Source organism: Montipora foliosa, chromosome 1, assembly GCF_036669935.1.
Source record: "Montipora foliosa isolate CH-2021 chromosome 1, ASM3666993v2, whole genome shotgun sequence".
NCBI lineage: Eukaryota > Metazoa > Cnidaria > Anthozoa > Scleractinia > Acroporidae > Montipora > Montipora foliosa.
Genome location: NC_090869.1, coordinates 67,707,569 through 67,732,568, shown reverse-complemented (window position 1 = coordinate 67,732,568; position 25,000 = coordinate 67,707,569). Strand labels below are relative to the sequence as shown.

General features: G+C 40.7%; 1 protein-coding gene, 1 non-coding gene and 1 pseudogene across 30 annotated transcripts in view; 2 read left to right on the top strand and 1 right to left on the bottom strand.

The window, feature by feature from the left end:
* The window catches only part of LOC138006160 (gamma-aminobutyric acid type B receptor subunit 1-like), a 91,825-nt gene extending 69,775 nt beyond the window's left edge, over nucleotides 1-22,050 (top strand). For all 29 annotated transcript variants that reach the window (XM_068852440.1, XM_068852415.1, XM_068852353.1 and 26 more), the window contains 8 exons: nucleotides 786-849; nucleotides 3,866-3,967; nucleotides 4,310-4,460; nucleotides 13,957-14,089; nucleotides 14,274-14,381; nucleotides 15,467-15,595; nucleotides 17,919-18,257; nucleotides 19,520-22,050. In XM_068852440.1, coding sequence (XP_068708541.1) covers nucleotides 786-849; nucleotides 3,866-3,967; nucleotides 4,310-4,460; nucleotides 13,957-14,089; nucleotides 14,274-14,381; nucleotides 15,467-15,595; nucleotides 17,919-18,257; nucleotides 19,520-19,792 — 1,299 coding nt within the window. In that variant the 3' untranslated portion in view covers nucleotides 19,793-22,050. The remainder of the gene's footprint in view (nucleotides 1-785; nucleotides 850-3,865; nucleotides 3,968-4,309; nucleotides 4,461-13,956; nucleotides 14,090-14,273; nucleotides 14,382-15,466; nucleotides 15,596-17,918; nucleotides 18,258-19,519) is intronic.
* On the bottom strand, nucleotides 20,664-20,736 carry Trnar-ucu (transfer RNA arginine (anticodon UCU)). Its single transcript has one exon. It is a non-coding gene; the product is annotated as a tRNA-Arg (tRNA).
* Nucleotides 20,956-25,000, top strand: part of LOC137972830 (uncharacterized) — an 11,142-nt pseudogene continuing 7,097 nt past the window's right edge.

The following is a 25,000-nucleotide window of genomic DNA, read 5'->3' as shown; positions in this document are numbered from 1 at the left end:
AACTGTTCACGTGAAACTACCGTACATTTTTTTATTATTATTTTTATCTTTTCGTGTTTCTTACCTTGGGGATTATACCCATAGGACCGCAAATATTTAATGTATTTTTTTCAAATATTATATATTCATTTTACACCTCGCACTTTTTTACTTTTTAACTTGATAATGGCGTAACGTAGCGCCGAAACGTCGTTCACTTTTAGAATGTGTTTTAAAAATCTTTTAGCGTTTAACTTTTTAATCAATTCTATTATTATTATTATTATTATTATTATTATTATTATTATTATTATTATTATTATTATTATTATTATTATTATTGATCTTTGAACGCGTAAATGCTAAAACGCCAGCTCTGTAGGAAATACAGTTGTCACATAAAACGAATTGGCCAAATTTCCTCGTCTACGCGAGCAAATAAAAATTGTCATATAAAAATTGCTCGTGTAGGCGGGGCTTCCACTCATTACTTTTGTTAAGTTACTCATTTGTTTTAATTTAAAATCTTATGGCCGGCGTGCCTTTCCTTTTGCGGCACGTTATCTTTGGAACAGCTTGCCAGAAGACATCAAGAATTCTAGTTTGTAAACATTTTTAATTAAACTTGCATTTTGTAAATAAGTCATTGTTTTGATTTCGAATTCTATTGTACATAATATTTCGAATTAAAATGGTCCTCATTATGCCATTATCACTCATATTGTGATTCTTCCACACTGAGTGTTGGGTTAGCGCGGTTTTGTTCTTGGCAGCTTCTCAAACAAACGGTCGCATTTCACTTATAGGGTCACATGTCTTTTGATGCTGGCAAAGTTATACAACGAACAACTATTCTGCAACAATACCAAGGTATGATCAAAAACACGAAAATTTTGTGTTATCAAACAAGTTTACAAAACGACGCTCTGACGCACCAAAAGACAGCTCGCAAATCTGTCGAGCCACGTTTTCCTGTTTCTACGGTGGCTCATAAGGGACACATCGATTTTCTCGTCGCAATTTCTAGCTTGCGATCGCAACTTATAACTTGCGATCGCGACATATAACTTGCGATCGCAACTTATGACTTGCGATCGCGACTTTTAACTTGCGATCGCAACCTACAATTTGCGAACGCAACTTATAACTTGCGATCGCATTTTATAACTTGCAAGTTAGTTTCAATATCAAAAATTTGGTTTTATCAATGGAGTTGATAACGTAAATTGACCACCGTACAGGGATTCTAAAAGCTGACGTTGGGTTGTGTGTAGTTTTTATAGTAGAGTAGGAGCTACGCTATTGGTGGTAACATGGCAACGTGAAAATAAGAGAACATTAGTTAAGTTCGTTAATACCGTGGGGATTAAGGGTGCCGATTTGGAAGATGAATTTTTGTTCCAGATTTTTGCGGCTTTCCGTCGTACCTGGATGTAGGGAAAGGCCGCAGATAGCCATGTGTTGTTTGGAGTGGTTAGGGAGATTAAAATGACGAGCGACTGCCTTAGATGCATCTTTGTCGTTCTTCTCAACATCGCGAAGGTGTTCACGGAATCGGTCGCCTAGTCGTCTACCTGTCTCGCCAATGTATAATTTATTACATAATACAGGTTATGCAATTACGGTGGCTTGTAAGGGCCATCAATACTTCAGAAAACAAATTCATAATGACACTTAGTAACTGGCAATTCACACTTATAACTGGCATTTACACTTCCAACTGTCAACGATAGTAACTGGCAATTCACACTTATAACTGGCATTTGACACTTATAAGTAGCAATTGACACTTATAACTGGCAATTGACACTTATAAGTAGCAATTGACACTTATAAGTAGCAATTGACACTTATAACTGGCAATTGACACTTATAAGTAGCAATTGACACTTATAAGTAGCAATTGACACTTATAACTGGCAATTGACACTTATAAGTAGCAATTGACACTTATAACTGGCAATTGACACTTATAAGTGTCAATTGCTACTTATAAGTGTCAATTGCCAGTTATAAGTGTCAATTGCTACTTATAAGTGTGAATTGTCAGTTACTATTGTTGACAGTTAGAAGTGTCAATTGTCAGTTATAAGTGTCAATTGACAGTTACTAAGTGTCATTATGAAATTTTTTTTCTGAAGTATTAATGGCCCTTACAAGCCACCGTATGCAATAAATGACATTTGCGGAGATACATGTGAAACGATCGGTAATCTTAACAGATCGCTTAGGTCCCGATATTTTGCTAGTGTTAAGAGTGAAAGGACAAATTTTGCATCGTGAGCTCGAGCATTTGAAAGTGCCGGATTTTCGTGATAGTTGTGACAGAAGGAACAATTTGGGTCTTTTTATTTTAATTTTTGTTAGAAAAAGGTTCGTCGGTAAAATTCTGTGCAGGAGTCTGTATTGAAAGTTTATAAGTTTAGTGCTTTTAGTGCATTTTGCTGCCAGACAATAAGCGCTTTTCCAATCGGCAGTACACCCTTCATAAAGAACAATCCTCTCATAGCCTGTGTACAGCCGCCCGCTCTCCGAAAAAAAAGTCGGAGAGGAGCGTCTGTGATTTACCGTCAGTAATCGTGTTCCGGAATAATTTTGCACACATTATTAAGCGATCTACGCTGACCAAAATTTGCGTGGCTCATATTTCGTTGGAGCTAAATTCTCAAAATGGTGGTCAATGAGGTAGATTTCAAACGTGCATTGAAGAGCGTCTCCGATAGTTTTAAGATACCTTGGCTTTATAGCATAGAAGCACTCTTTAAAGGAAAGGATGTATTTGCAAGCCTTCCAACCGGGTACGGCTTTGATCTTCAGAGCAGCACAGATCGTTGCCGATGAGCTGTTATTTTCCTCGATGTGTTCACATCTCAAATCTTCCAGGGCATTACGCTTTGTAGATTGTGCTTGAGAATAGCTAGGCTGGTACGAGCAAGGCGTTGGGATTACATTGACTGGTAAGGAATAGCGGGAGACGAAGTTTTCGAGTGGACAATCTTTTGAATAGTGCTATATTCACCTCGTGAAGAGCGCTTTCGTTTCTTTTGCGCTGACAACAATTCCTACAAATGTACGTCGAATCGATTTCCACTTTACACTCCATAGATAACAATTCCGCTCGTACTTTAAAAGAAAAACCTCTTTGACAATCAATAAGATTTATATTCGTATTTTGTACAGTGCTCAAAGTACACACGAACTCATCGTAAAATCTCTCACGGTGGTTCTCACGGTGTTGATGTGGAGAAATAAAAATAAAATCCAATCAAAACTCGTTGTTTCAATGATGTAATGATCGATGGGTAATAACCAATCAAATCATTTTCCACACATTCCAGGAAAAATCACGTGGTATGGAACACGATTATCAACGGTAAGTCACAGACGCTCCTCTCCGAGTTTTTTTTTCGGAGAGCGGGCGGCTGTACACAGGCTAGTTGCCCTGCTGGTTAAATCGACATTGTTTTAAACCTTTAGCACAGAACACCCACTGCAAATTGTGGAAATCCTTTTGACAAAGTAAAATCCGCCATTTATTGTCCCTTTCACTCCCAATATCTGAATGTTAATTCTCCTTACTGATACTTATGTCAGTTTAGAGAATTTGATGATGGCGGTAAAACGTTTAAGTTATGCGTCTTTGACCAGGTACCTCACATAGTATGACGTACTTGCATGAGATTTTGCGCCGGCATCATGCAAACGAATACGGAGATATAACAGATACCCGGAAAGAACTCTTACCAGAACACGGCGAAATTCGTGCCATTATCACCTAATCACCAATTCGGCCAACAAGCTTCTCAGCGGAAATCTATTGCGGAAAAAAGTTGTCAAATTACTAAAAATTGTCTTACATCAAATTTTCTTTGCTATTTCTTTGCAGACCGTGGAAAAAAACTGGAGGACGTTGGAAGACATCAGAGCAGAAACAGTGGAGGAGGATTTATAAATTTTTTTAACGGCAGCGAAAAGACCTTATGGAAAGGTAAGGAATATAAATAACTATCCAAACTCTATGCTCGATAGCAAAAACCTTGAATGTAAGGTACATTGTATTTTTGCACTCACCTTATTTTTTCTGTCAATTCACCTTTGCCGTATTTTGGGCCTTACCCTACTGTGCAACCTGCAACCTGCTCATTCTATCAGTCTTTGCTACCCTCGTTTTCGGTGGTGGGGTCTTGTTCTCGACTTGTTGGACAATTTAAGACCCGCTGTTTCCAGTTGGGGGCTTGGGACGTGCTGGTTTGTCTTGGAATAGATTTGTGCATCGCTTTTTTGTCACTTGTAAAAAGCTAAGCCGTTTTTAAATGTGTTTTCTACTTAGATAATCGCGTACCATCGGATCACACAAGAATAAAGACGAAAATGTCCGATATCCCTGACTACCTTTTCGTGGTATTCTCAGCAGCAGCGAGCTTTGGCATTGTCATGGGGATTGTTTTTCTGGTGTTTAACCGATACTATCGCAAATTCAAGTGAGCTTTCACATTTATAGATCCTTGGTTTTGTAAGTGATATAATAATCATCATCATCATCATCACTGCATTTAAGTCTCAAGGTTATTTAGCCGAGCAGGAGTGCTCTACTAATTGGGAAGACTACAAATCAACTGAAATCAGAACAAATCAAATCAAATGCTGGTTTTTGAGGAGAGGGGAAGACCTCTCGGAGCAGAGTAGAGAACCAACAAACTATATTTACAATATTAGCGGCAGTGTTATATTTTATTCACAATCTCTTAGCTTCACTTCGAGTTTACAAAAGTTAGAAACTATATATAAAAGACATGCAAATTTGAACTGCGGAAAAAAGCATGTGAACATTTTTAGATTATCGCTGATAGAAAGCAGTAACAAAAAGAAAGAAGGAAAGAAAGAAAGAAAGAAAACCCCGAAAAGTCAGGCTTAAATGGAATTTGATTGAGTCGTACCTTCCATGGCGAAGTGGTAAAAACATCGTCATCATCATCATCATCATCATCATCATTATCATCATCATCATCATCATCATCATCATCATTATCAACATCATCATTGCCGGTACCTTTGGAGAAACGCACCAATAGACTACAACTCACAATGTGAGGTCTACGAGAGCTGGGCGAGAGCTTTACCAACGGTTGTGCCAAAGATTACAGTACCAGCGAGGCGAGAGCTGCCGATGATGTGGCAAAGGGGTGGAGAGTGTGGAAAATGTACTTGCACATGTCACATGTATAAAATAAGTCACCGAAAGCATTGAAATTATGGGTTTTTTAAATTTCGTTTTAAATGTCTTAATTAAGGTTTTTTTCCCTTTTTACAATGGACGATTCAATTATGTCCAGCCACAAGTGAACACAGCTTTCTTCGTAAAAGCAAATTGCAATTTATAGGTTGATTTTCGCTCTTACATAATCTCTTTTATAAAGTCGCAAGTTTGCGTTGCACAATTGCTTTGATAATTGGGGGACTGACTATAGATCAAATTACATCTGATCGAAGGGGGCCAAATAGAATGGTGTTGTTTGATGCACTTATCACTTATGTCCAGAAATGCACGCGATGACAAAAATGGCAGATTTGGCGAAAGAGCTGCACGATTGACAATCTTGGCAAAATTAGCGGTTTTGGCGATATTTTGCCAATTTTGTCAAATTAGTTCATCCACTGGTATTGATACCACATGGTTGAACATTGGCAATTTTGGCGAATTTGACAAATTCGGCAATCTTGGCGATATTTTGCCAATTTCGTCAAATTAGTTCATCCATTGCTATTGACACCGCATGGGTGAATTGTGGCGATATTGGCGATTTTGGCGAATTTGACAAATTCGGCAATTTTGGCGATATTCTGCCAATTTCGTCAAATTAGTTCATCCATTGCTATTGACACCAAATGGGTGAATTGTGGCGATATTGGCGATTTTGACAAATTCGGCAATTTTGGCGATATTCTGCCAATTTCGTCAACTTGGTCCATCCATTGGTATTGACACCACATGGGTGAACATTGAAGATTTTGGCCATTTTGGCGAATTTGACAAATTCGGCAATTTTGGCGATATTTTGCCAATTTCGTCAAATTAGTTCATCCATTGGTTTTCACACCTCATGGGTGAACTGTGGCGATATTGGTGGTTTTGGCGAATTTGACAACATCGGCAATTTCGGCCTTATTTTGCCAATTTCGTCAAATTAGTTCATCCATTGGTTTTGACACCACATGGGTGAACTTTGGTGATTTTGGCGAATTTGAAAAATTCGACAATTTTTTGCGATATTTTGCCAGTCCAATTCGTTCATCCATTGGTATTTACACCATTTGGGTGAACATTGACAAAATCCGTAATTATCCCGATATTTCAAAAGTGTACGCGCTCGTTTCAGTGATTAGGTCGTGCACTATTGTAAAATTTTAGCTTTTATTTTACGATTCCGTTCACAAGATCCTCTTGCCCTTGAACAATTATCATTCATGGACTATGGGAATGCGGACCGCGGTGGCACTTCATTAAACTGTTTGCCCTTTGACAATTTCATTCACCAGCGTCACAAATTCTTGATGATTTTGGGGCTCATTTGTCGAAATTCAAGCACGCTTCCAACAGACCTGTTTACTTTCGCGTTTCACTCAGTCATTTTCCGGTGCGACTGTTAAATGACATGAAGATTTGAAAAGGCTTTTCCGCTTTGTTTTCCCTCTCATCTAACACATTGGCGGCTCCCCCTTCTTAACTTTACATACGCTTTAAAAGCGGAGTGAAAAAAAAAAAACGTGAATAACTTACAGGAGAAGGAAGAGGCTATCTGTGAAATGAACAGACACAGACTAGCCGATATAATCTAGATATTGGTAATCAGCAAAATTAAATTGTGGAAGCAGTGTTGCGGAACGTACACTTACACTGCAGGATTCAAAGATTTAGAAATGTGTGAAAACTAAGTTGCGTTTTTTTGCTATTTCGTCATGGAATATACATTTTTTGCTGTCCCTTTGCAATGATAAAGTTAACTGTAGAATACCCTGTCACTCGAATAAACTTCTGCGTAACTGGCTACGCGGTACGCCGAAACTACTAAATTCAAGTTGAAGTATGAAATTTATTTAAAACAGTATTTCTCGTTCTGAAAGCGTCGCGAATGAAGTGGCGATCAATTGTGAATTTTACGGTTTGGTTAACTACACTTTTCTCGAGATTGTGTGAAGAAAATAGCACTCCTTTACTGATTGAACCTAAGCGTTCGTTTCAGTGATTAGGCCTAAATCCTCGTTAACATTTTAGCTTACAATTTACGGTTTGGCTAACTACACTTTGCACGAGATTGTGTGAAGCAAATAGGACTCGTTCATTGATTAAGCCTAAGCGCTCGTTTCAGTGATTAGGCCTAAGCACGCTTTTAACATTGCGTACGCGTACCACGTAGTCAGCTAGTTAACATACCTCGCCATCTTGAATTTAATTCTTTCTGCGTACCGCGTACTGCGTAGCCAGCTACTTAATATACTTAGCAACCTTGACTTTATTTTTTCCGCGTACCGCGTGGCCAGCCCTTTACAGTAACGGCCTCGATGTGGCGGGGTAAACTGCAGCTGCTCCAAGATAAAAAATAGTTTTCTACTGTTCAAATGCTTTTGGCCTACTTAAGCCCGCCGCACAAGGTGAGGAAAGAGCTACTCATGTTTGCGGGAAAATTTTGGTGAGAAATTTGCCTTGCGAAGCCGTGAGGATAAAATCAAACATGTTTGATATTTTTGGCCTTGTGAGGCAAATTGCTCACTGCACCTCCTAAATTCACAACATTTTGACCACTGTGATGGCGAATATTGTTGTCGATAAGAGTACAGACAACGCTGAACCATTTTCGATTTGTTAAGTTGATATGTATCTCTCGTTCTTATTGCGCGTTCAACGAATCATTTTACAATTCGGTTAACACATAGCACTCGATTTCTGAATAAGACTAAGCGCTCGATTCAGTGATTAGGCCTAATTAAGCACTGGCAGCTTCTGCAGGAACTGTACCGGAGCATAAACACTCTCGTAAAATTTCAGCTTTCATTTTGTGGTTCGGTTTACTACACTATTCACGAGATCGTGTGAAGAAGAAAGCACTGCATTATACTTAACTACACTTTTTACGAGATCGTGTGAGGAAGAAAGCACTCGTTTACTGATTAAGCCTAAGCGCTGGTTTTCGTGGTTAGTCCTAAGCGCTCTCGTAAAATCCTAGCTTACATTTTGTAGTTTGGTTAAGAAAACTATTATTAGGCCTAAGCACTCTCGTAAAATTTTAGCTTTCATTTTGCGGTTCGGTTAACTAAACTTTTCACGAGATCGTCTTGCCCTTGGACATCACTCTGGTGCCAAAGATAATTAAAATAGTTTTACTAGGGTTTATAAGGAGTTGATTTCTAAACGTCCAGTTACTAATTCTGCATAAGTCTTCATTTAATTTGGTAATCTCGCTATAATGAACTGCCACCGCGGCCGCAATCCCGCATACAAAAATTTGGTTTTATCAACGGAGTTGATAATGTAAATTGGACACCGTATAGTGATTCTCTGTACGGTGGTCAGTTTACATTATCAACTCCGTTGATAAAACCAAATTTTTGTATATTACCTCCCCATCGGCAAATTCTTCTCGCCTGCTTCGCCGGCTCGCGGTTGCGGCTCCGCCGCCCTTGCCTAACAAGTGAGCCTGCTCGCAGGCTATCCCAGATGTTAAATATTCCTTTGAACTTTTCACTTCAGGACAGTCAAACTCTGGAACTCACTAGATTCAACTCTTAAGTTGAAACCAACACTACAGGACTTCAAACGTTGCCTGAGGAGAAGCCTTCTCTCGAATTTTATAGTGACCTAATTGCTCCACTTTTGTTTTTATTTCATTAATTAATTAATAATTAATCGGTTCGATTATGTCATTTACTAGTTAATTCGTTAATTAATTTACTTGTATATAGCATTAGTTATTTCTTGACTTTATTCTGAAAAGCCCATTTGGGACGAATAAAGTATGTATGTATGTATGTATGTATGTATGTACTCAGGCGACGAACGAGGACACTTGGGGCTCAGTTAGCAGTTACACTACAGTGACTTAACACGACGTATATGTCAATTTCATAAGATGGCGTCTAAAAGAACGATTCGGTCTTTCCGGCTGATCACAATTCAGGAAATGTTTATCGTCTTGTGGAGAATTTTAATTTTGCAACTTCTGTTCTACTGGGTGTCGACATTCTTCTACAGTTGTGGTAAAAGGATTTCAATTTCGACTGATGTCAAGATTCGTGAAAAGGTACTATAAAATTCACAGTGTGGCACGACATGCATCTTCACGCAATGCTTACTTTGAAGTAATGGATCGGTAACCGGTCGTTTCGCCAACGTGTCAGTTCGCCAACGACCTGTTCGCCGACGTATGAAGTCTATTCGCCAACGTCTAATGTCAGTTCGCCAACGCTTATATGTCAGTTCACCAAGGTCCAAAATACTTTGTGAAATAGATCTGAAATGTATTTACAAATTACCAAAAGAAGATAATGTGACCTTTGATCCAAGATGACTTGTTTGATTCGGCTTGAAAATGTTCGTTTCACTCTCCCCATGCAATATCTCTCTCTCCTTCTCTCTCTTCCACGCCATCCACGGCTTTATTCTTGTGAACATAAACCGGCTGTAAAACCTTTTTATTAAACATTGGCGTAGTTAAAGAGCCATTGAGTTGAAATATGTTTGTTTGATTACGCGCTTAGAAGCGTTCACTTGTTTCCCGCAAGTTTCGCCTACGTGTTTGTTCTACTGCCGATCAAATTCCTGCGATTTCGATCCGGCTTAATCAGGCATTGCTGTATAAAAGGGCTGTGACTTTCTGTTCAATTCAACACAGCCATCTTATCGAAGTACTTTCGCTGATCAAATATTTTTACAAGAGTCACTCGAGATGGAAAGCTATTATTGTATCTATTGCAATGAGGAAGTAACAGCGAGACAGGAAGCGCTCCTCTGCGATGGCTGCGACAAATGGCAACTTCGACGTTGCAACACGGGAATTTCGAGACAGCAGTAAACAAAGGCGCGGTTAAGTCCGGATTAGAGGTGGATTGGCGATGCCTATATTGCAGTGAGATCACTGATCCACTTGCGGAGAGTCGCAGAATTGAGGAAGAGATGGATGCCTTTGACATTCCGCCATCTTTTGGTATGCTTGTTTTTTCACTTTGTAAAATTAAGCGTTCCTTCCAAGTGAGCCAGCCGTAGACTTTGAAAAGGCGCTGTGGGTGGCATTCAGAACGATCCTGCCAGCTGTGTCCATTCAGGGATGCGTTTTCCACTGGACGCAAGCCGTGTGGAGGAAGGTACGTTATCGCAATTAGTTTGGACTGAACATTCGCACATATAAAAACTAGGTAACTAGGTAACTTAGATGTTTAACTAGGTAACTTATGTGTTTGGCTATGTTTGTTTTCAGGTGCAAGAGGTCGGCCTGCAGTGTATAAGTACATCAGAAAGTTAATGGCCCTTCCGTTCCTGCCTCACCGCCAGATCAGCCCTATGTTCCTTCGTCTGCAAGTTGAAGCACAAACAGAGCCCCTTTAGAACCTCGTCGCCTACATCAGACGACAGTGGATTGAAAGTGCGGTGTTCCTTCCAAAAAAACTGGAGCGTGTACCAGCAGGCCATCAGAACGAACAACGACATCGAGGGATGGCACAACGCTCTGAATCGTCGGGCGAGCGGGCAGTGCGGATTACCTCTGTACTCCTTAATCGAGCTCCTGGACAGAGAGACGAGACTTACAGCCGTCACCATCAGGCTTGTGTCCGATGAAAAACTGAAGCGGGTCCAGCGGAAGCAGTATCGAAACCTGCAGGCGAGGCTATTCGACAGCTGGGACAAAAGGAAAGTACAAAAGGAAAGAGAAGACCGCCGCACAGTTGCTGAAAACGTGCTCACATCTCAACGGCCCCAATCGTGGAAACTGAAGAAGGCAGTAAAAATCACAACCAAAAAACGGCTCCTTTAGGAGCCACCAAGTTTGCAAAAGAATATGACCAGCAATAAACTATCAATAAAGAAACCTAATAAAATTTGAGGGAGGATTGGGGCGCATTGAAAGGTTCAATAACAAATATGGCGGTTCACATCAACAATCCCTCTCATGAAGTGAATTGCAAGTTATCTAATTGACAATTATTTTCAACGAAAAAGGTGTTTTGGACGTTGGCGAACTGACATATAAGCGTTGACGAACTGACATTAGACGTTGGCGAATAGACTTCATACGTTGGCGAACAGGTCGTTGGCGAACTGACACGTTGGCGAAACGACCGGTATTCAATGGATCATACGACAAGGACATATTTGTGCGGTTTATTGAATCTAATTCCTTTCAAGCGGACATTGGTAAGATTCACATAACTGCTTTGAAACTCTTAGTACCCGTCGGTGAAGTAATTCTTACATGAATTGTCAGAGTACGAGGCAGTTATATATGTCAGTAATTTAAAAATTGTTCCACCGCTGTCACAAATGACAACCTTGCCATGACTTTGTTATTTGGAGCCACGTCCCGTTGCCATATCTCCCTATTTTGCCAAATTCCTCTTTCCCTTGTTCTTCATGCTGGTTTTTAATTTTCTAACATCATTAAAAGTCAAGAAATGAACTTTTGTAATTTGAGGTCAAACATTTGAAACAGCACTGGAGATCGAATTCTTCTTTCATTAATTTTGTTCGCCACATTCGCCAACTTTTATGGGCCCCCTCATTGCGTCATTGCTCATTACCAGAAATCGGCGACATTTTGCGCCCGCGAAGTATTTGGCACGCGGTTTCAAATTATCAAGATGGCGGCATAAAGAAAGCAGTACATAGAAAAAACAAGGACTGAAATAACACACTATCAAAGGATCTGAATCAATTTAATTTCTTTTTTGAGGTTGTCAATACAAGGGAGAATGAAAAAGGGGAAACTAGAGTCTGGGCTCCTGTTCGAATGACGATTTTAGAGAGAAGAAACAACTTCGTTTCATGCGTATGACTTGGCAGAGTAAAAATAATTTTCAAAAATCAGGGCCCACAGTACACGTAGCCAGCGATATTCTGTATAATAATAATCATATATGAAGTACCCACCTGTAAAGATGGCGATCAAAACAAACTGGAGACAGAAACCCTACTTTTCACTAGGAATAATAAGCGCAGTGGTGCGTTTTGGACCGCTTTTATCGCAGAAATGGATGTATTTTTAACCTCTTTTATCGCAATTTGGGCGGCAATTTGGGGAATGGATATAGGCTGATTTTTATCACGTTTTAAAGTTTGAACATCGATCGACGATTAGAGAGGTCGGCACCGAGGATTCACATCAACGAAATGTTCTAAAATGTGGAGGGAAGGTAGGCACCTCTGAGCTTTTTAGAAAGAATTAGAGAGCTCAAGGAACTGTAACAGCCGTTGGCGGCACGTTGGCGAACTTTCGAGAGACCAAAACTACCGTAAATAATGATATGGTACGTACACTTTACATTTAGAGGTCGGCAAATGTCGTGTATGCCACTTTAAATCTGAAACTTCCACTTCTTCAATTTTCTCCATACATTTCTCTATAACGATAGGCGGCCATTCTGGGAGAGCGCAAGGGCTGGGTCGAGTCTGGGCGTCCGCCATTTTGTCTTAAATTTCTGGTAATGTTGTGCTTTGCCTCGTTGGCGATTGTGGCAAAATTGTCATTTTCGCCATATTTGCCAAATACGCCGCTTTCGCCAACTTTTATGTGCCCCTTCACTGCTTTGTGCTTTGCTTCGTTGTCGATTGTGGGAAAATTGTCATTTTCGCCATATTGCCAAATTTCGCTGCTTTGGTCAACTTTTATGGGCCCCCTTCACTGCTTTGTGTTTTTCCTCATTGGCGATTGTGGCAAAATTGTCATTTTCGCCATATTTGCCAAATTCGCCGCTTTCGCCAACTTTTATGGCCCCCCTTCACTGCTTTGTGTTTTTCCTCGTTGGCGATTGTAGCAAAATTGTCATTTTCGCCATATTTGCCAAATTCGCCGCTCTCGCCAACTTTAATGGGCCCCCTTCACTGCTTTGTGCTTTTCCTCGTTGGCGATTGTGGCAAAATTGTCATTTTTGCCATATTTGCCAAGTTTGCCGCTTTCGTCAACTTTTATGGGTCCCCTTCACTGCTTTGTGTTTTTCCTCGTTGGCGATTGTGGCAAAATTGTCATTTTCGCCATATTTGCCAAATTCGCCAACATTTTCTCATTTTTGCCATTTTTGTTGTTGTGTGCATTTCTGGACATATCTCGGTTGATGAAACATGAAAATTAGCGGAGTCCCCGGAGAGAAACTTCTCGAGCAGAGAAGGTAAGAAACCAATTTAAGCTACGTGTGAAGGCCATTCCAGGAATCAAAGGCCATGGCAAACCGTGCTCTTAAGGACGTTCGCGCGAAAATCTTCCGGCATTTAAATTTATTTCATTTCTTGCCTGAAGCTACGTCATAAATTACTTATTCCAAAAAAAAAAAAAAAAAACTGGGCGGTTACCGACTTTGCTTCTTAGAAAAAGGCAAGGGAGAAATGCCCTAATTTCAAAACATGCATTTATTTTGAACTAAGAAGTTCGTAACGTAATAAAAACATTTTTAGAAACCAACCCCATTAAATTTACGCAACGTCGCTGACTATTAAGAACTACCCTTCCTCGAGCTTTCAAAACTTTTAACCGCTACTCGATTAGCAGCCTCTCGGTCCTTTCTCTTTAACGTTTAAATAAATGTGCCATTCTTTAGCCGACCTGAAAATTTTTCCCCGACGTTTTTGTCGCCATAAGATTTTAACTAATGCCTGAAGTAATGCGTGACATATTACAGTCGCGTTACCAGCGCAGTAAAAGTTAGGCACAAACAATTAGCGCGAACGTCCTTAAGGTTGATTTTTTGCTCTACAGACAAGTTTGTCTTGTTCAACAGGTTCATTAAGTTATCCGCACCGTTGTTTAACGATATCATGGTGCTGGGATGCATCGCCTGCTTGGCTACAGTGTTTTTGTTCGGGATGCGAGTGTTCGAAGATCCCAAGAAAACTTTCCCGCTTGTTTGTAAGGTAACTGTAATTCTTTTTTTGGGTATTGTTGTTTTTCTTTAAGGCAATTGCACCTTTTTTATCCCATCATATTGTTGGAAATACATATTCCTGAAATAGTTTAGTGCATCCATATTACTCGTATGGTGAAAAATATGGAAGGAGATTTGTTTCACAGCATATATTGGATCCCTTTATTTTGCAGACCCGCGCATGGATCTTGAACATAGGTTTTTCATTGGCGTTTGGTGCTATGTTCATTAAGACGTGGAGAATTTATAAGATTTGCACGAACAAGCGTCTTAAAGTGCGGGTAATTACTTCTCTCATTGTTCAGAAGGACAGGTTCCCTGCCTCAGAGGTCTTATTTTTTTCCCGCGTTCGCTGGATTGACCATTACGGGAAAACGACCTCTGCCATGGGTCGAAACTGGACGGCGCTGTTCAAAACACATGCCCCATGATATGTCTGCTTACTGTAAGGATTCGGTCGCTAAGTAACCACCGCGCAGGCTCAACACAGTGAGTTTCGACCTATAGTAGAGGTCTCTTTTCCCATACTCGTCAGCATAGTGAACGCAAAAGAAAATAGACCCCTGCTAGCAGGAAAATGACAAGAAGCAAGTAGACAGAAAGCATATATTTTTCTTCCATACGCTTAGAATCAGGAAAAAGATAGCGGAAAATGGGAGAAATCATGGGGAACTACAAATTAATGTCTACGGTTATGCTCTTAAATATGCTAAAAGCACAAAAATAGTCTGGACATAGTGCCAGGTAAAGACTTTCGTAAAAGTTTTCAATGACTTTATCCTTGAAGGAAAAAAGTATTCGTTTCGACCGACAAGCAAACTGATATGATGAGTAAGCAACCCAATGTGCTGCAAAGTGTCTGTAAGAAATGAGCTGATTGCTTTCCTGCCTTGTTTAATAAAATTCAGAAGGAATTAGGCATTGCTGTCCACTGCGATCAACATTCACCTTTCTGATTTGATGATGTTCATAGTCAAACTTTATTTACCCTCGGATTTTAGAGTAGGTTGGTGTAGCTAATATCTTTGAGCATTTACCCTCCCGACCATGACACACCACAGAAGACAGACCACATCACCGGGAACTACATGTGTTGGTTCTTTTACGTCCCCTACGGTTTATCGTCCTTATCCGAGAAGACTTGAAAGTCTAACCATTTGCACAGGTCATTACAAAGGCAGCAGTTTCTCCTCAGTTATTTAAAGACCCTGAGTGTTGGTCCGGCCGGAGTTAAACTCACGATCTCCCGCATGGCAGCCCGGTGCTCAACCAACTGAGCCACCGGTGCGCGGTCTATTGCTAAATGGAATATTTTCGATTCATCGATTCTCCCTTTTTAACCTAAAGTACTTTTGAAATCCTTTAGCTGGGACCTTTATCTGATTGGTCGATGCTTGCCATGGTGGGTGGAATTGTTTTGATTGACGTTGTAACCTTGTTGGCATGGGAACTTGCTGATCCGCTACAACACAATCAAACCACAATAAGAACAGAGGTAGGATGTAACTTGTGTTTTGTTAGTTGACGCAAAAAAATACAGGAAAAGTAATGAAGCAACACGTCCGATCGACTAGCCTGCGTAGCAAGCGTTTCCGTGCGGGGAACATGGAAGACTTTTTATGTTTTTACCGCGCGAAAAAGGGGGGAAACGCTTGCAGACAAACTCTTGCATTCGAAAAAAAACTGCCCACTTGACCTGTCATGCCTGAATGCGCAAAGCAGGATTTGATGCTGTCATCGGCTGTCTTAAATTGACCAATTAAATGTTTGGTGTCCGTAGCGGAAATTAACTTAAACACAGGTAAAGCGGGAAAATCTCAGTGAATCAGAGCGACCCAGGCAGGTTCAATTTCAACGAAAAATCTTTTAATCCGTCGGAAAGACGGCAGAGGTCTGCCTGAAAATTGGATTTGAGATGGTAAAATGTCAAAAGTATTCAAGTCGTATTTGAAACCTTGTGCATGCAAGATTCGAAAGCATGGATCACTGTATAGTATTCGTGTGCCCAGGAATCAATACAAAGTAAAATTAGCAAGTCAACTCCACTAAAGAGGGTTTGCTGGACACGCCTAAGGGAAGAAGTCCGATCCCTAAATCGGCGCGAGTGTTTTCTCCAGTGACAAAAACAAAGAACGGAAAATCTTCTCGGTAAAGGAAAATAATGATAATCTTGACCAATGTTAAAAAAAAGGTGCTCTTACCTAAGGCGACTTCCAGTCAACTATGAAGCCGTAAATTCCCCGCAACGGTAAGATTTTAATGATTGGTAAGGCAAGTATGTGATTATAACTTGTGGCAGCTAATGCTGTGAACAAAAATTCCTCTCAATGAAATGTCTGAGTACCTGAAATTCGAAAGCATGTTGTTGTCTGACAATCCCGCCGAAATCACTGTATATGTTTTCCAACACAATACTTTTAGAGAAAGTGCGAATTTTCTGTTCCGTGGTGTATCACCTTGTTCTTACCGCATGTGGTATTATATTCTTGATGTTAAATTTAAAGGAACAGCTACGAATACAAATAGTGGCGCACTTTCTTTTGCAATATCCCAAAGCGTCGGCATTACACGATTTCAACAGCATTGTTCCACAGCGGTGCAAAATACAAGGACCTCGTAAGATTAAATCCTTTAGGAGTCTGTTTACGAGCCAGCCGAAACCCCATTGAATTGATCGTTCGCAATACCTTTCAGCGGACAACACAGTCGTGAATTCTTTGGCAAGTGCTAAAACTGGAAAGATCGCAATTTTCCTAAATCCTGAGGGGAACAAAACAAATAGAGTTCTTGCGAAGAGCTATTTCACAGACGACTTTTGTTCTTGTCGCAACTCATGACTAAATCCCCGGTAGAAGAGAAAATTTAAAGGTTTGGGTTTTAACTTGCTTTGATCACGTCTTCCGCTTTAGCCATGTCAGACCTTTTCTCAATAATATGCGACTTAGCCAAGCCAATTACCAGCTCCGTTTGTGTGCGAACGGGAGTTTTTCAAAATCGAGGGGTTTGTCCGCAAGTGTTTCCTTCTCCTCTCTTCCCGCCCTCCAATTTTGCTTTGTCTTCCCTATTCCTCGCGGGGCCAGAAAAATTAATTTACTTACCCTTGCCACGCAGGCTACCGATCGACCGACTGACCAACTGACTGAGTCAATCACTTACCCATCCACCCAGGGGCCTACTCAGTCACCAACGGACTCAAATAGTAATGAATGTTGTGGTTGGAGGAAAATTTTGTAATGAATGCCGACTCGTCCTCATTGGTTTTTTTTCTTGTGCATTTTGATCCTGAAAGATCGAAAGGATCACAGGTAGCCGAAGCTCGATATATGTGTATCTGTACTATAAAGGGTTTTTCTCAAAATTCAAAAAGAATATTTACGATTTCAAATTTTTAAAAAAGCTTACCTTTCTTCAGTCTTGTGTTTCTTTGTCTCTGGTATCAGAGGCAAAGAAACACAAGACTGAAGAAAGATAAGCTATTTTTTATTTTAAATGGTAAATATATTTTTTGGAAATTTGAGAAAAACCGTTTTCCTTTACAAAAACTTATATTTCTACTCTTGCATAACATAGCACAGTACAGATACACATATATCGAGCTTGGGCTACCTGTGAAAGGATAGGTTCCAAATCAAAGAACATAATTTCTCAATTACTGACCTACGTCTGACTCACTAACTGACTGACTTGCTGTCTCACTGAAAGATCCAATGACTAACTAACTGGCTGACTGATTGACCGAATAATTTTCTTTTTTGTGGTTGGAGGAGAATCTTAAAATGAGTGTCGACTTGTGCCAATTCTTACGCATTTTGTTGCAGCGAAATCCAAATAACCCGTTCGAGATCATCGAACATAAACTGAATGTCTGCAAGGCAACTAAGTTACCGCTGTGGTTGACTCTGATCTTTGTGTACAAAGGAATACTATTGCTTTATGGACTGTTTCTCGCTTACGAGACAAGGAATGTCGTTTACGCCCACCTGAACGACTCGCGTGTCATTGGTATTTGTGTCTACAACGTGGTTGTCTTATCCACGATTGGTGCTTTCTTATCCGTCATTTTGGATGATATGCAATACAAGGAATTGTACGCTGTGCTCAGCTTGTGCATAATATTCCCTGCTACGACAACGATATCTTTAATCTTTTTGCCAAAGGTAAGAACACACAAATCTAACTAGGAGGGGTACGTTTTTTTCAAACGTTGACCAGGTAGCACTTATATTTCAACAGAAATGTCTCCCACTTAGAGTCAGTAATAATAAACGAGTGAGAAATGATCCTCTCGCTAATTGGGAACATGGTTCCAAGTAATCTCATTAGCTCATAGCTTGCCTTTGAGGAAAGAGGAAAACCGGAGTACCCGGAGAAAAGCCTCCCAGAGCAGAGTAGAGAACCAACAAACTCGACCCTCATGTGACGCCAAGTCTGGGAATCGAGCTCGGGCCACGTTGGTGGGAGGCGAGTGCTCTCACCATTGCGCCATCTCTGCTCCATAAACATTAGATCGGAGTATACTTTTGAGTGCTATTCCTATAATACATCATAGAGTTTGCCCTGGAAAGGGAAATGGCCTACACAAGGACAGAGAAAAACTCTGGCCAAGGCGGGAATTGGAATCAATTCTCAGAAGGAATCAGTTCCCACCCTGGTCCAGCTCAAGTTGAGCAAGAAAAACAGTTTAAACCACGCCTGCCTTCAAAAAAGCGACAGTGGCTACTACCAATGCTTTTCTAACTGTTTAACTTTTTTAAAATTTATATAAAGAGGATAGTGTGTCTTGGGTTTAGAGCCAGGCCACATTGGTTGGAGGCAAGTGCACTCTTATTACTTCTTATTGCAGTTTCCCCGGGTAACACAGAACATCAGTAATTCGGTGGAAATAGAGGTAAAAAACCAAGCATTCTGATTGGTCAATGATCAAAGAACGTCACAGATAGCCAACCAAATGAGGGCCCTGGATGGCGTAATTTTCAAATGATTGCGTGACGCGTGCGTTGCTTCTGCTTATTTAAGACAAAGTCATCTCGAGATTTTTTTACGAATATTATTAATAAGGAATCACAGGATTTTTCTCGTACAATTTGGAATGAATAAGCACTCGTAATTTCTTTTTCAAAAACTTCGCACTATGGGCTCGTTCAATTTTGTTCGTCTTTGAAAAAATTTACTCGTGCTTATTTATTCCGAATTGCACTCGAAATCATGTGATTACCTACACTAATGGTCTGATAATTTTTTGCCTGTTGAAAAAGTTGATCAACCAACCTGCCTGAAACAGTCTTTATTTTAATGCACACAAAAGAAATCCGGCTCTTCAACTAAGCGACTTAATTGCTTGATCTCCAGAGTGCTACAATTCTGAATTTAAACTGGTCAAAAAACTAATTAATGTTGAATTAATTGTTTTTTTTTTCAGTTGGTGCATCGTTTAAAGGCGGATTCTCTAGATGACGAGACTGGTGAAACAACCATGCGATCCATTGATATTCCAAGTATAGTTACCTTTCAAGGAACTGACATCGGAAAAGAGAAATTTATAGATAGCTCTCCCACGAACACTGATGGCTCTTTCACGAATACACTCTGTGTTTCCCAAAACGGTGGCTCTACGGGCAACGTCTCTTTGACTCCTCTGCCAATACAGCCAGCGAATCCGAACGATATTCCATGCAAACCACTAGAAGATTGAAGCAATTAACGTTTAAATTCTTGTAGTTTTGGTATTTCCAAAAGAAAGCCCTTACATTTTCCACAATAGGCAAGTTTACCGTACACCTGGAAATGAAGTGTATATCCGATCAGACTTTGCGCTCTTCATAAAATGTAAGAGTCAATCAACGTAACACAATGAAAGACAGATGTTTCAAGAAGAGTATATTTGCCCTTGCTGGAGCCGTTCAATCCAAATTGCAAATGTTGGTGAAGATGATTAGAAATATAACAATGGGCTTGGCTGCAGCTGCAAGAAATATTGGTCGAAGGGTGAGGCAATTGGCGTGTAGCTGCTAGAAGTCTTGCTGATGAGAAAGACAAAATGACCACCTATCACGAAATGTTCAACAGTTACTCGTGATCACGTGACCCGCGTAATTCACCACCTCTGAGATCATTCGATCTCTTTTTGAGAACGAGTTCACTTTGATAGCAATAAGCCATTTCCGAGTTTATGTCTGACTTCTCTTTAAAGCGAGTGATGGTAATTAGTTTTACTTTAAACATGAATGAAGACTACTTTTCATAGGTAAAACTTCGCACTTGGACTTGCTTTGAAGAGGAGGCAGGCACAAACTCCAAAATGGCCTATAGAGTGTTTTCCCTCACGTGATCAGTAACCTTGTTTTTCCACCAAAACAAAAGAAAACGTTTGCATGATAATAGAGCTCAGATCCCGGAGGATTGAGTTGGGGACACCAACATGGCCGCCGTTCCATTGTTTAGGAACACCAACATGGCCGCCGTGACGTCACGTGAAAACACTCTATATTTTAAACCCCATATGAACCATGTGAGCGTTAGCCCTACTTATTGAAATGGGCCCACACAAGGACAGAGAAAAGATCTGACCAGGGTGGGAATTGAACCCACGACCTTCGGATTAGATCTCCGCCGCTCTACCGACTGAGCTACAAGGTCAGACGGGAGCAGGCCGTGGGAACTGAAGATGTTAAAGTCACGGCAATGAACATGTACAAGTACAAGGAAAGGTTACGTTTTATACAAACGTTGGCCGGGTAGCACTTACAGAGTGTTTTCACTCACGTGATCAGTAACCTTGTTTTTCCACCAAAACAAAAGAAAACGTTTGCATGATAATAGAGCTCAAATCCCGGAGGATTAGTTGGGTAAACCAACATGGCCGCCGTGACGTCAGGTGAAAACACTCTATTAGTTCTTATAACAGGGCTTATTTCCTAAACGGAACTAAAGTGTTCGATCATGTACTTATAGTAGAAAACAATCTGAAAAGGAATCAGCTCTTTTTGGTCATACCAAGCCGCCTGGAACGAGGACGCTAAGATCATGTTTGTAAGCCAATATCGGTCTTCACCGTGGGAAGAGGGTGGGGGGGGGGAGGGTCATATATCCTTGGGTCATAAAAAGCGGCAAGAAACTTTTGGAAATAACCAGATAAGATTAATTGCTAGTGTTATACGAAAATGTTACAACTTGAGCATAGCCTTTATCTCTGAAGTGTCTCAATAAATCAACAATATTAATATCCAGAACAAAAGTAGTTTCCAAAGCCTCTACAACCCAACAGAGCTAGAAACAAGAAACTTACACCACAAGTCGTTACGTTTTTCGTCCTCTGCAACGGATATGAAAATATGCACTGCAGGTTGCCTCTGTATATAAGCCTAATATAAACGATGGGATGTGGTTTAAAAAAAACCCTGTGGGATTCTAAAATACGCGAGAAAATAACAGAGACTATGGGAGTGTTAAGGATTTGTGAGTTGTGAAATGACGTTGTGTAATCTCATGGAAGGCGTTTTGAGGGGAACACTTGCTGCTTTTGCGCACGTCTTCCCAAACTGAACGGAAATTCTAAACTTGTTACTCTGTATTCACCATGTTACCATATATTATGCCATTTGTAGGCGGTGCTGACCAAATTCTTGTGATAGCTGCGTTGTTGATAGCGCTAAAAAGATGTAAGATTGAAATATTGACAAGTTGCAGCGAATGGTTTTTCACTTGCCCAAATCCTTACCTCTTGCATATTTACTCAGGAGAAAAACTAGAGGTAACTTTTTTTTTGCAAATAGACTACCCAAAGGCCTTAATTAAGCACGGGCAAGTTGAGCCATAGCTGTATAAAACGTTATTTAAAATAAAAGTAAAGTTACGGTACTTAAAATAATGTACAAGTGCAAGATAGACATCGTATGAAGAACGAATGTGTACTTTAGTTTGGGATTAAACTTGATTAGTTCATGATTTAAACGTTCCTTTTTCTTCAGTATTCAACAACATTTATTTTGCAGACAGACCCGCTGGGCATGAACGGCCAGTGGAGGGCTTTAGCAGGCAGCACGGAACAACGGAGCTTAATATGAACTATTCGAACTATTTATGAGGGATTTACTTGTATAAATCCGTGACGGGAGGGATTAGTCAATATTAATTCCAACGTTTAACTTTCCCTGGTCCCATCCATTAGCCTTCCTCGCAGTCGTTTTTAGTTAGTGGCATTTCATCTCTTCCCTACAAACACCTGCTTACCCAAAAAAACATTCGTTTCCCACAGTTTGATCTTGGGATCACAACAGAGTCGCGGATGAAGCCGCTTGAAGGCCAAAACACGCCATTTTCACATTATTAATTTGGGGGGTAGGAGTGGTGTCAATTTTCCATTCCGACTATCTCCGAGTCCTAGCTCTTGCGAGTTTCCGATAGCTCAGTGGTAGAGCATCCGAATTAGTAATCGGAAGGTCGTTGCTTCCTCTCCTGCAAAGGAGCACTCGGATATTTTCCGAGTATTCCCGAGTCAGAATCGAAGAATAAATCTCCAAAGGAGACGGTGCCAGCTTTCTCCGGCAGTTTGGTTAACCAGTTGTTGTTCAACTTCTTCAGAGACATTTAAACAAAAAGCAAGCAGAGATTAACATATATTATTTTGCTGATGAAAGACGTACTCACTCAATTATCATTCAATCTACAACCAGGAAAAAAACCGTGAGGCGAGAAAAAGAAATATTCAGCACAGTTCACTTTTACTTAAGCCCGATAAGTACCGCACTGAGCATGGTTTTGAGAGCAAAAATTTATCACAGTGATACTAACAGCGACTCTTTAAACCAAATTTAAAAAGTACAACAATATTAACATTTGCTTACCTAAGCAAAGAGACACCGGGAGACTTGGCTTTAAAGCCTGGTTTCCATATGATCTGCAACGGTCTGCGATCGGTCTGCGACACGATCACCGATAAGTCTACGCCACGTCGCAGACATATGGAAACATCTGTCCCCTGCGTCTGCGGCGATCTGCGGCACACGGTTTGGATGATCGGGAAAGTTGAATCTAGTTCTACTTTCCAGACCATTACGACGCTTCCGACTAAGACAATTTTTAATGGAAACGTGTATCTGAGATGATCTGTGTCCTATCGGCGACACTATTGTTCGACACTATCGTTCGACACCGCGCACCGATGGCTCAGTTGGTTGAGCACCGGGCTGTCACCCGGGAGGTCGTGAGTTCCACTCCGGCCGGACCAACACTCAGGGTCTTTAAATAACTGAGGAGAAAGTGCTGCCTTTGTAATTACATCTGCAAATGGTTAGACTCTCTAGTCTTCTCGGATAAGGACGATAAGCCGGAGGTCCCGTCTCACAACCCTTGTTCATTAACTCTGTGGGACGTTAAAGATCCCACACACTATTCGAAAAGAGTAGGGGACAGTGTTCCCGGTGTTGTGGTCTGACCTTTCCAGCATGTGGTCGGCTTGGCAGGATTAGCTGGAAGGGCTTCTGAGTGAATGACACCACAATTGTGTATAACAGCCAGAAGTCAGGCTACTTAGCCAAGTGCTGGATCCTCACTCGAGAGCCAGGAGCCTCACTCAAGAGCCTTGAAACACGCCCAATCAGACCTTAAGAAAGTGCGCTCCTTTTTCTCCTTGCTTTGTCTGCGATCGCTTCAGATTTAAATGAAAACATTTGCCTGCTAAGAATTAAGTATAATTGTTCTCTGGTAAAAAGTTTAAAAAGGCTATGAGCTTTCGACAGACTGAACTGCTGTCTTCGACGGATAAAAACGTGGTAACGGTTCTTGAATATTTTTACGTATTTGCCTGCTGTTACGTTCGTCTGCGATAAGACCGACGCAGATAGCTTCCGATGGTCGCAGACCGTTGCAGATCATACAGAAACCAGGCTTTAGTTACCAATCTCCGGGCCCCGGTTGTTCAAAAGGTGGATAGCGCTATCTACTGGATAACTCCACTGGTTTTGATAGTGTTCATCGGCTGGATAGTGATTTATCCGGTGGATAGCGTTATCCACCTTTTGAACAACCGAGGCCAGGTGTTTTAATGGTAGACACCGGCATCCCCTGAATAAATTACTACCCCAGGTGTTGTGGAACTGATTCAGTATTGTGTAGACTGATCGTTGTGTACAATTGTGTACAACTTTGATGCTTTGTTCGATTGAATGGGTCCTTGATTGCATTGTTACCCCTGTATTCCTTTAGGATTTAAGAATATTTATATATATATTGCTTTTTGCTCTCTGTGAAAGGTTTTCCGTTTAAATTAAACTGTGTTTGTAAAATCACTGTGAGGTGAAGAACACAACAGATTTTTGGCGACGAGGATGGGATTAATTCAACTGTCGATATTGTTTGAACAGGACTTTGTTACTTTCAAGTTTTAAACATTTTTCTACAGCCCATTCAAGCTATTCGAAAATTTGGATGTGGCGAGAGATGAATTGCTGCAATTACTTCAACAGAAAATTCAACAACAACAATTCATGATGCAAGCTCACGAAAAGCGACATCAAGAAAAAATCCAAGCTCTCTTGAGCCCAGAAATCTAAGTGAAAAGAAACGGCTAAGTCGTTTACGGCCGCCTTACCAAGTTTCTCTGCTTTCAACTCAGCGTCTGAATTGTGGACGGATTACTGGGCGCGGTTCAGTACATTTTCCGATGCACATTCGGTTCCGAGCGAAAAGAAGGCATCTGTGTTTTTGACCAACCAGACACCGTTTACATATAAACTTCTTACTAACCTAGCTGGCCAGCAAACTCCACCAAAGGATGTCAATCAGCTTAACATCAAGGAGATTTCGGAATTCATGACTGAACAATTTCACCCAAAGCGTTTTATTGTTCGTGAACGTTACAAGTTTTGGAGTCACGTGGACAGAAAACCGGATGAAACAATCC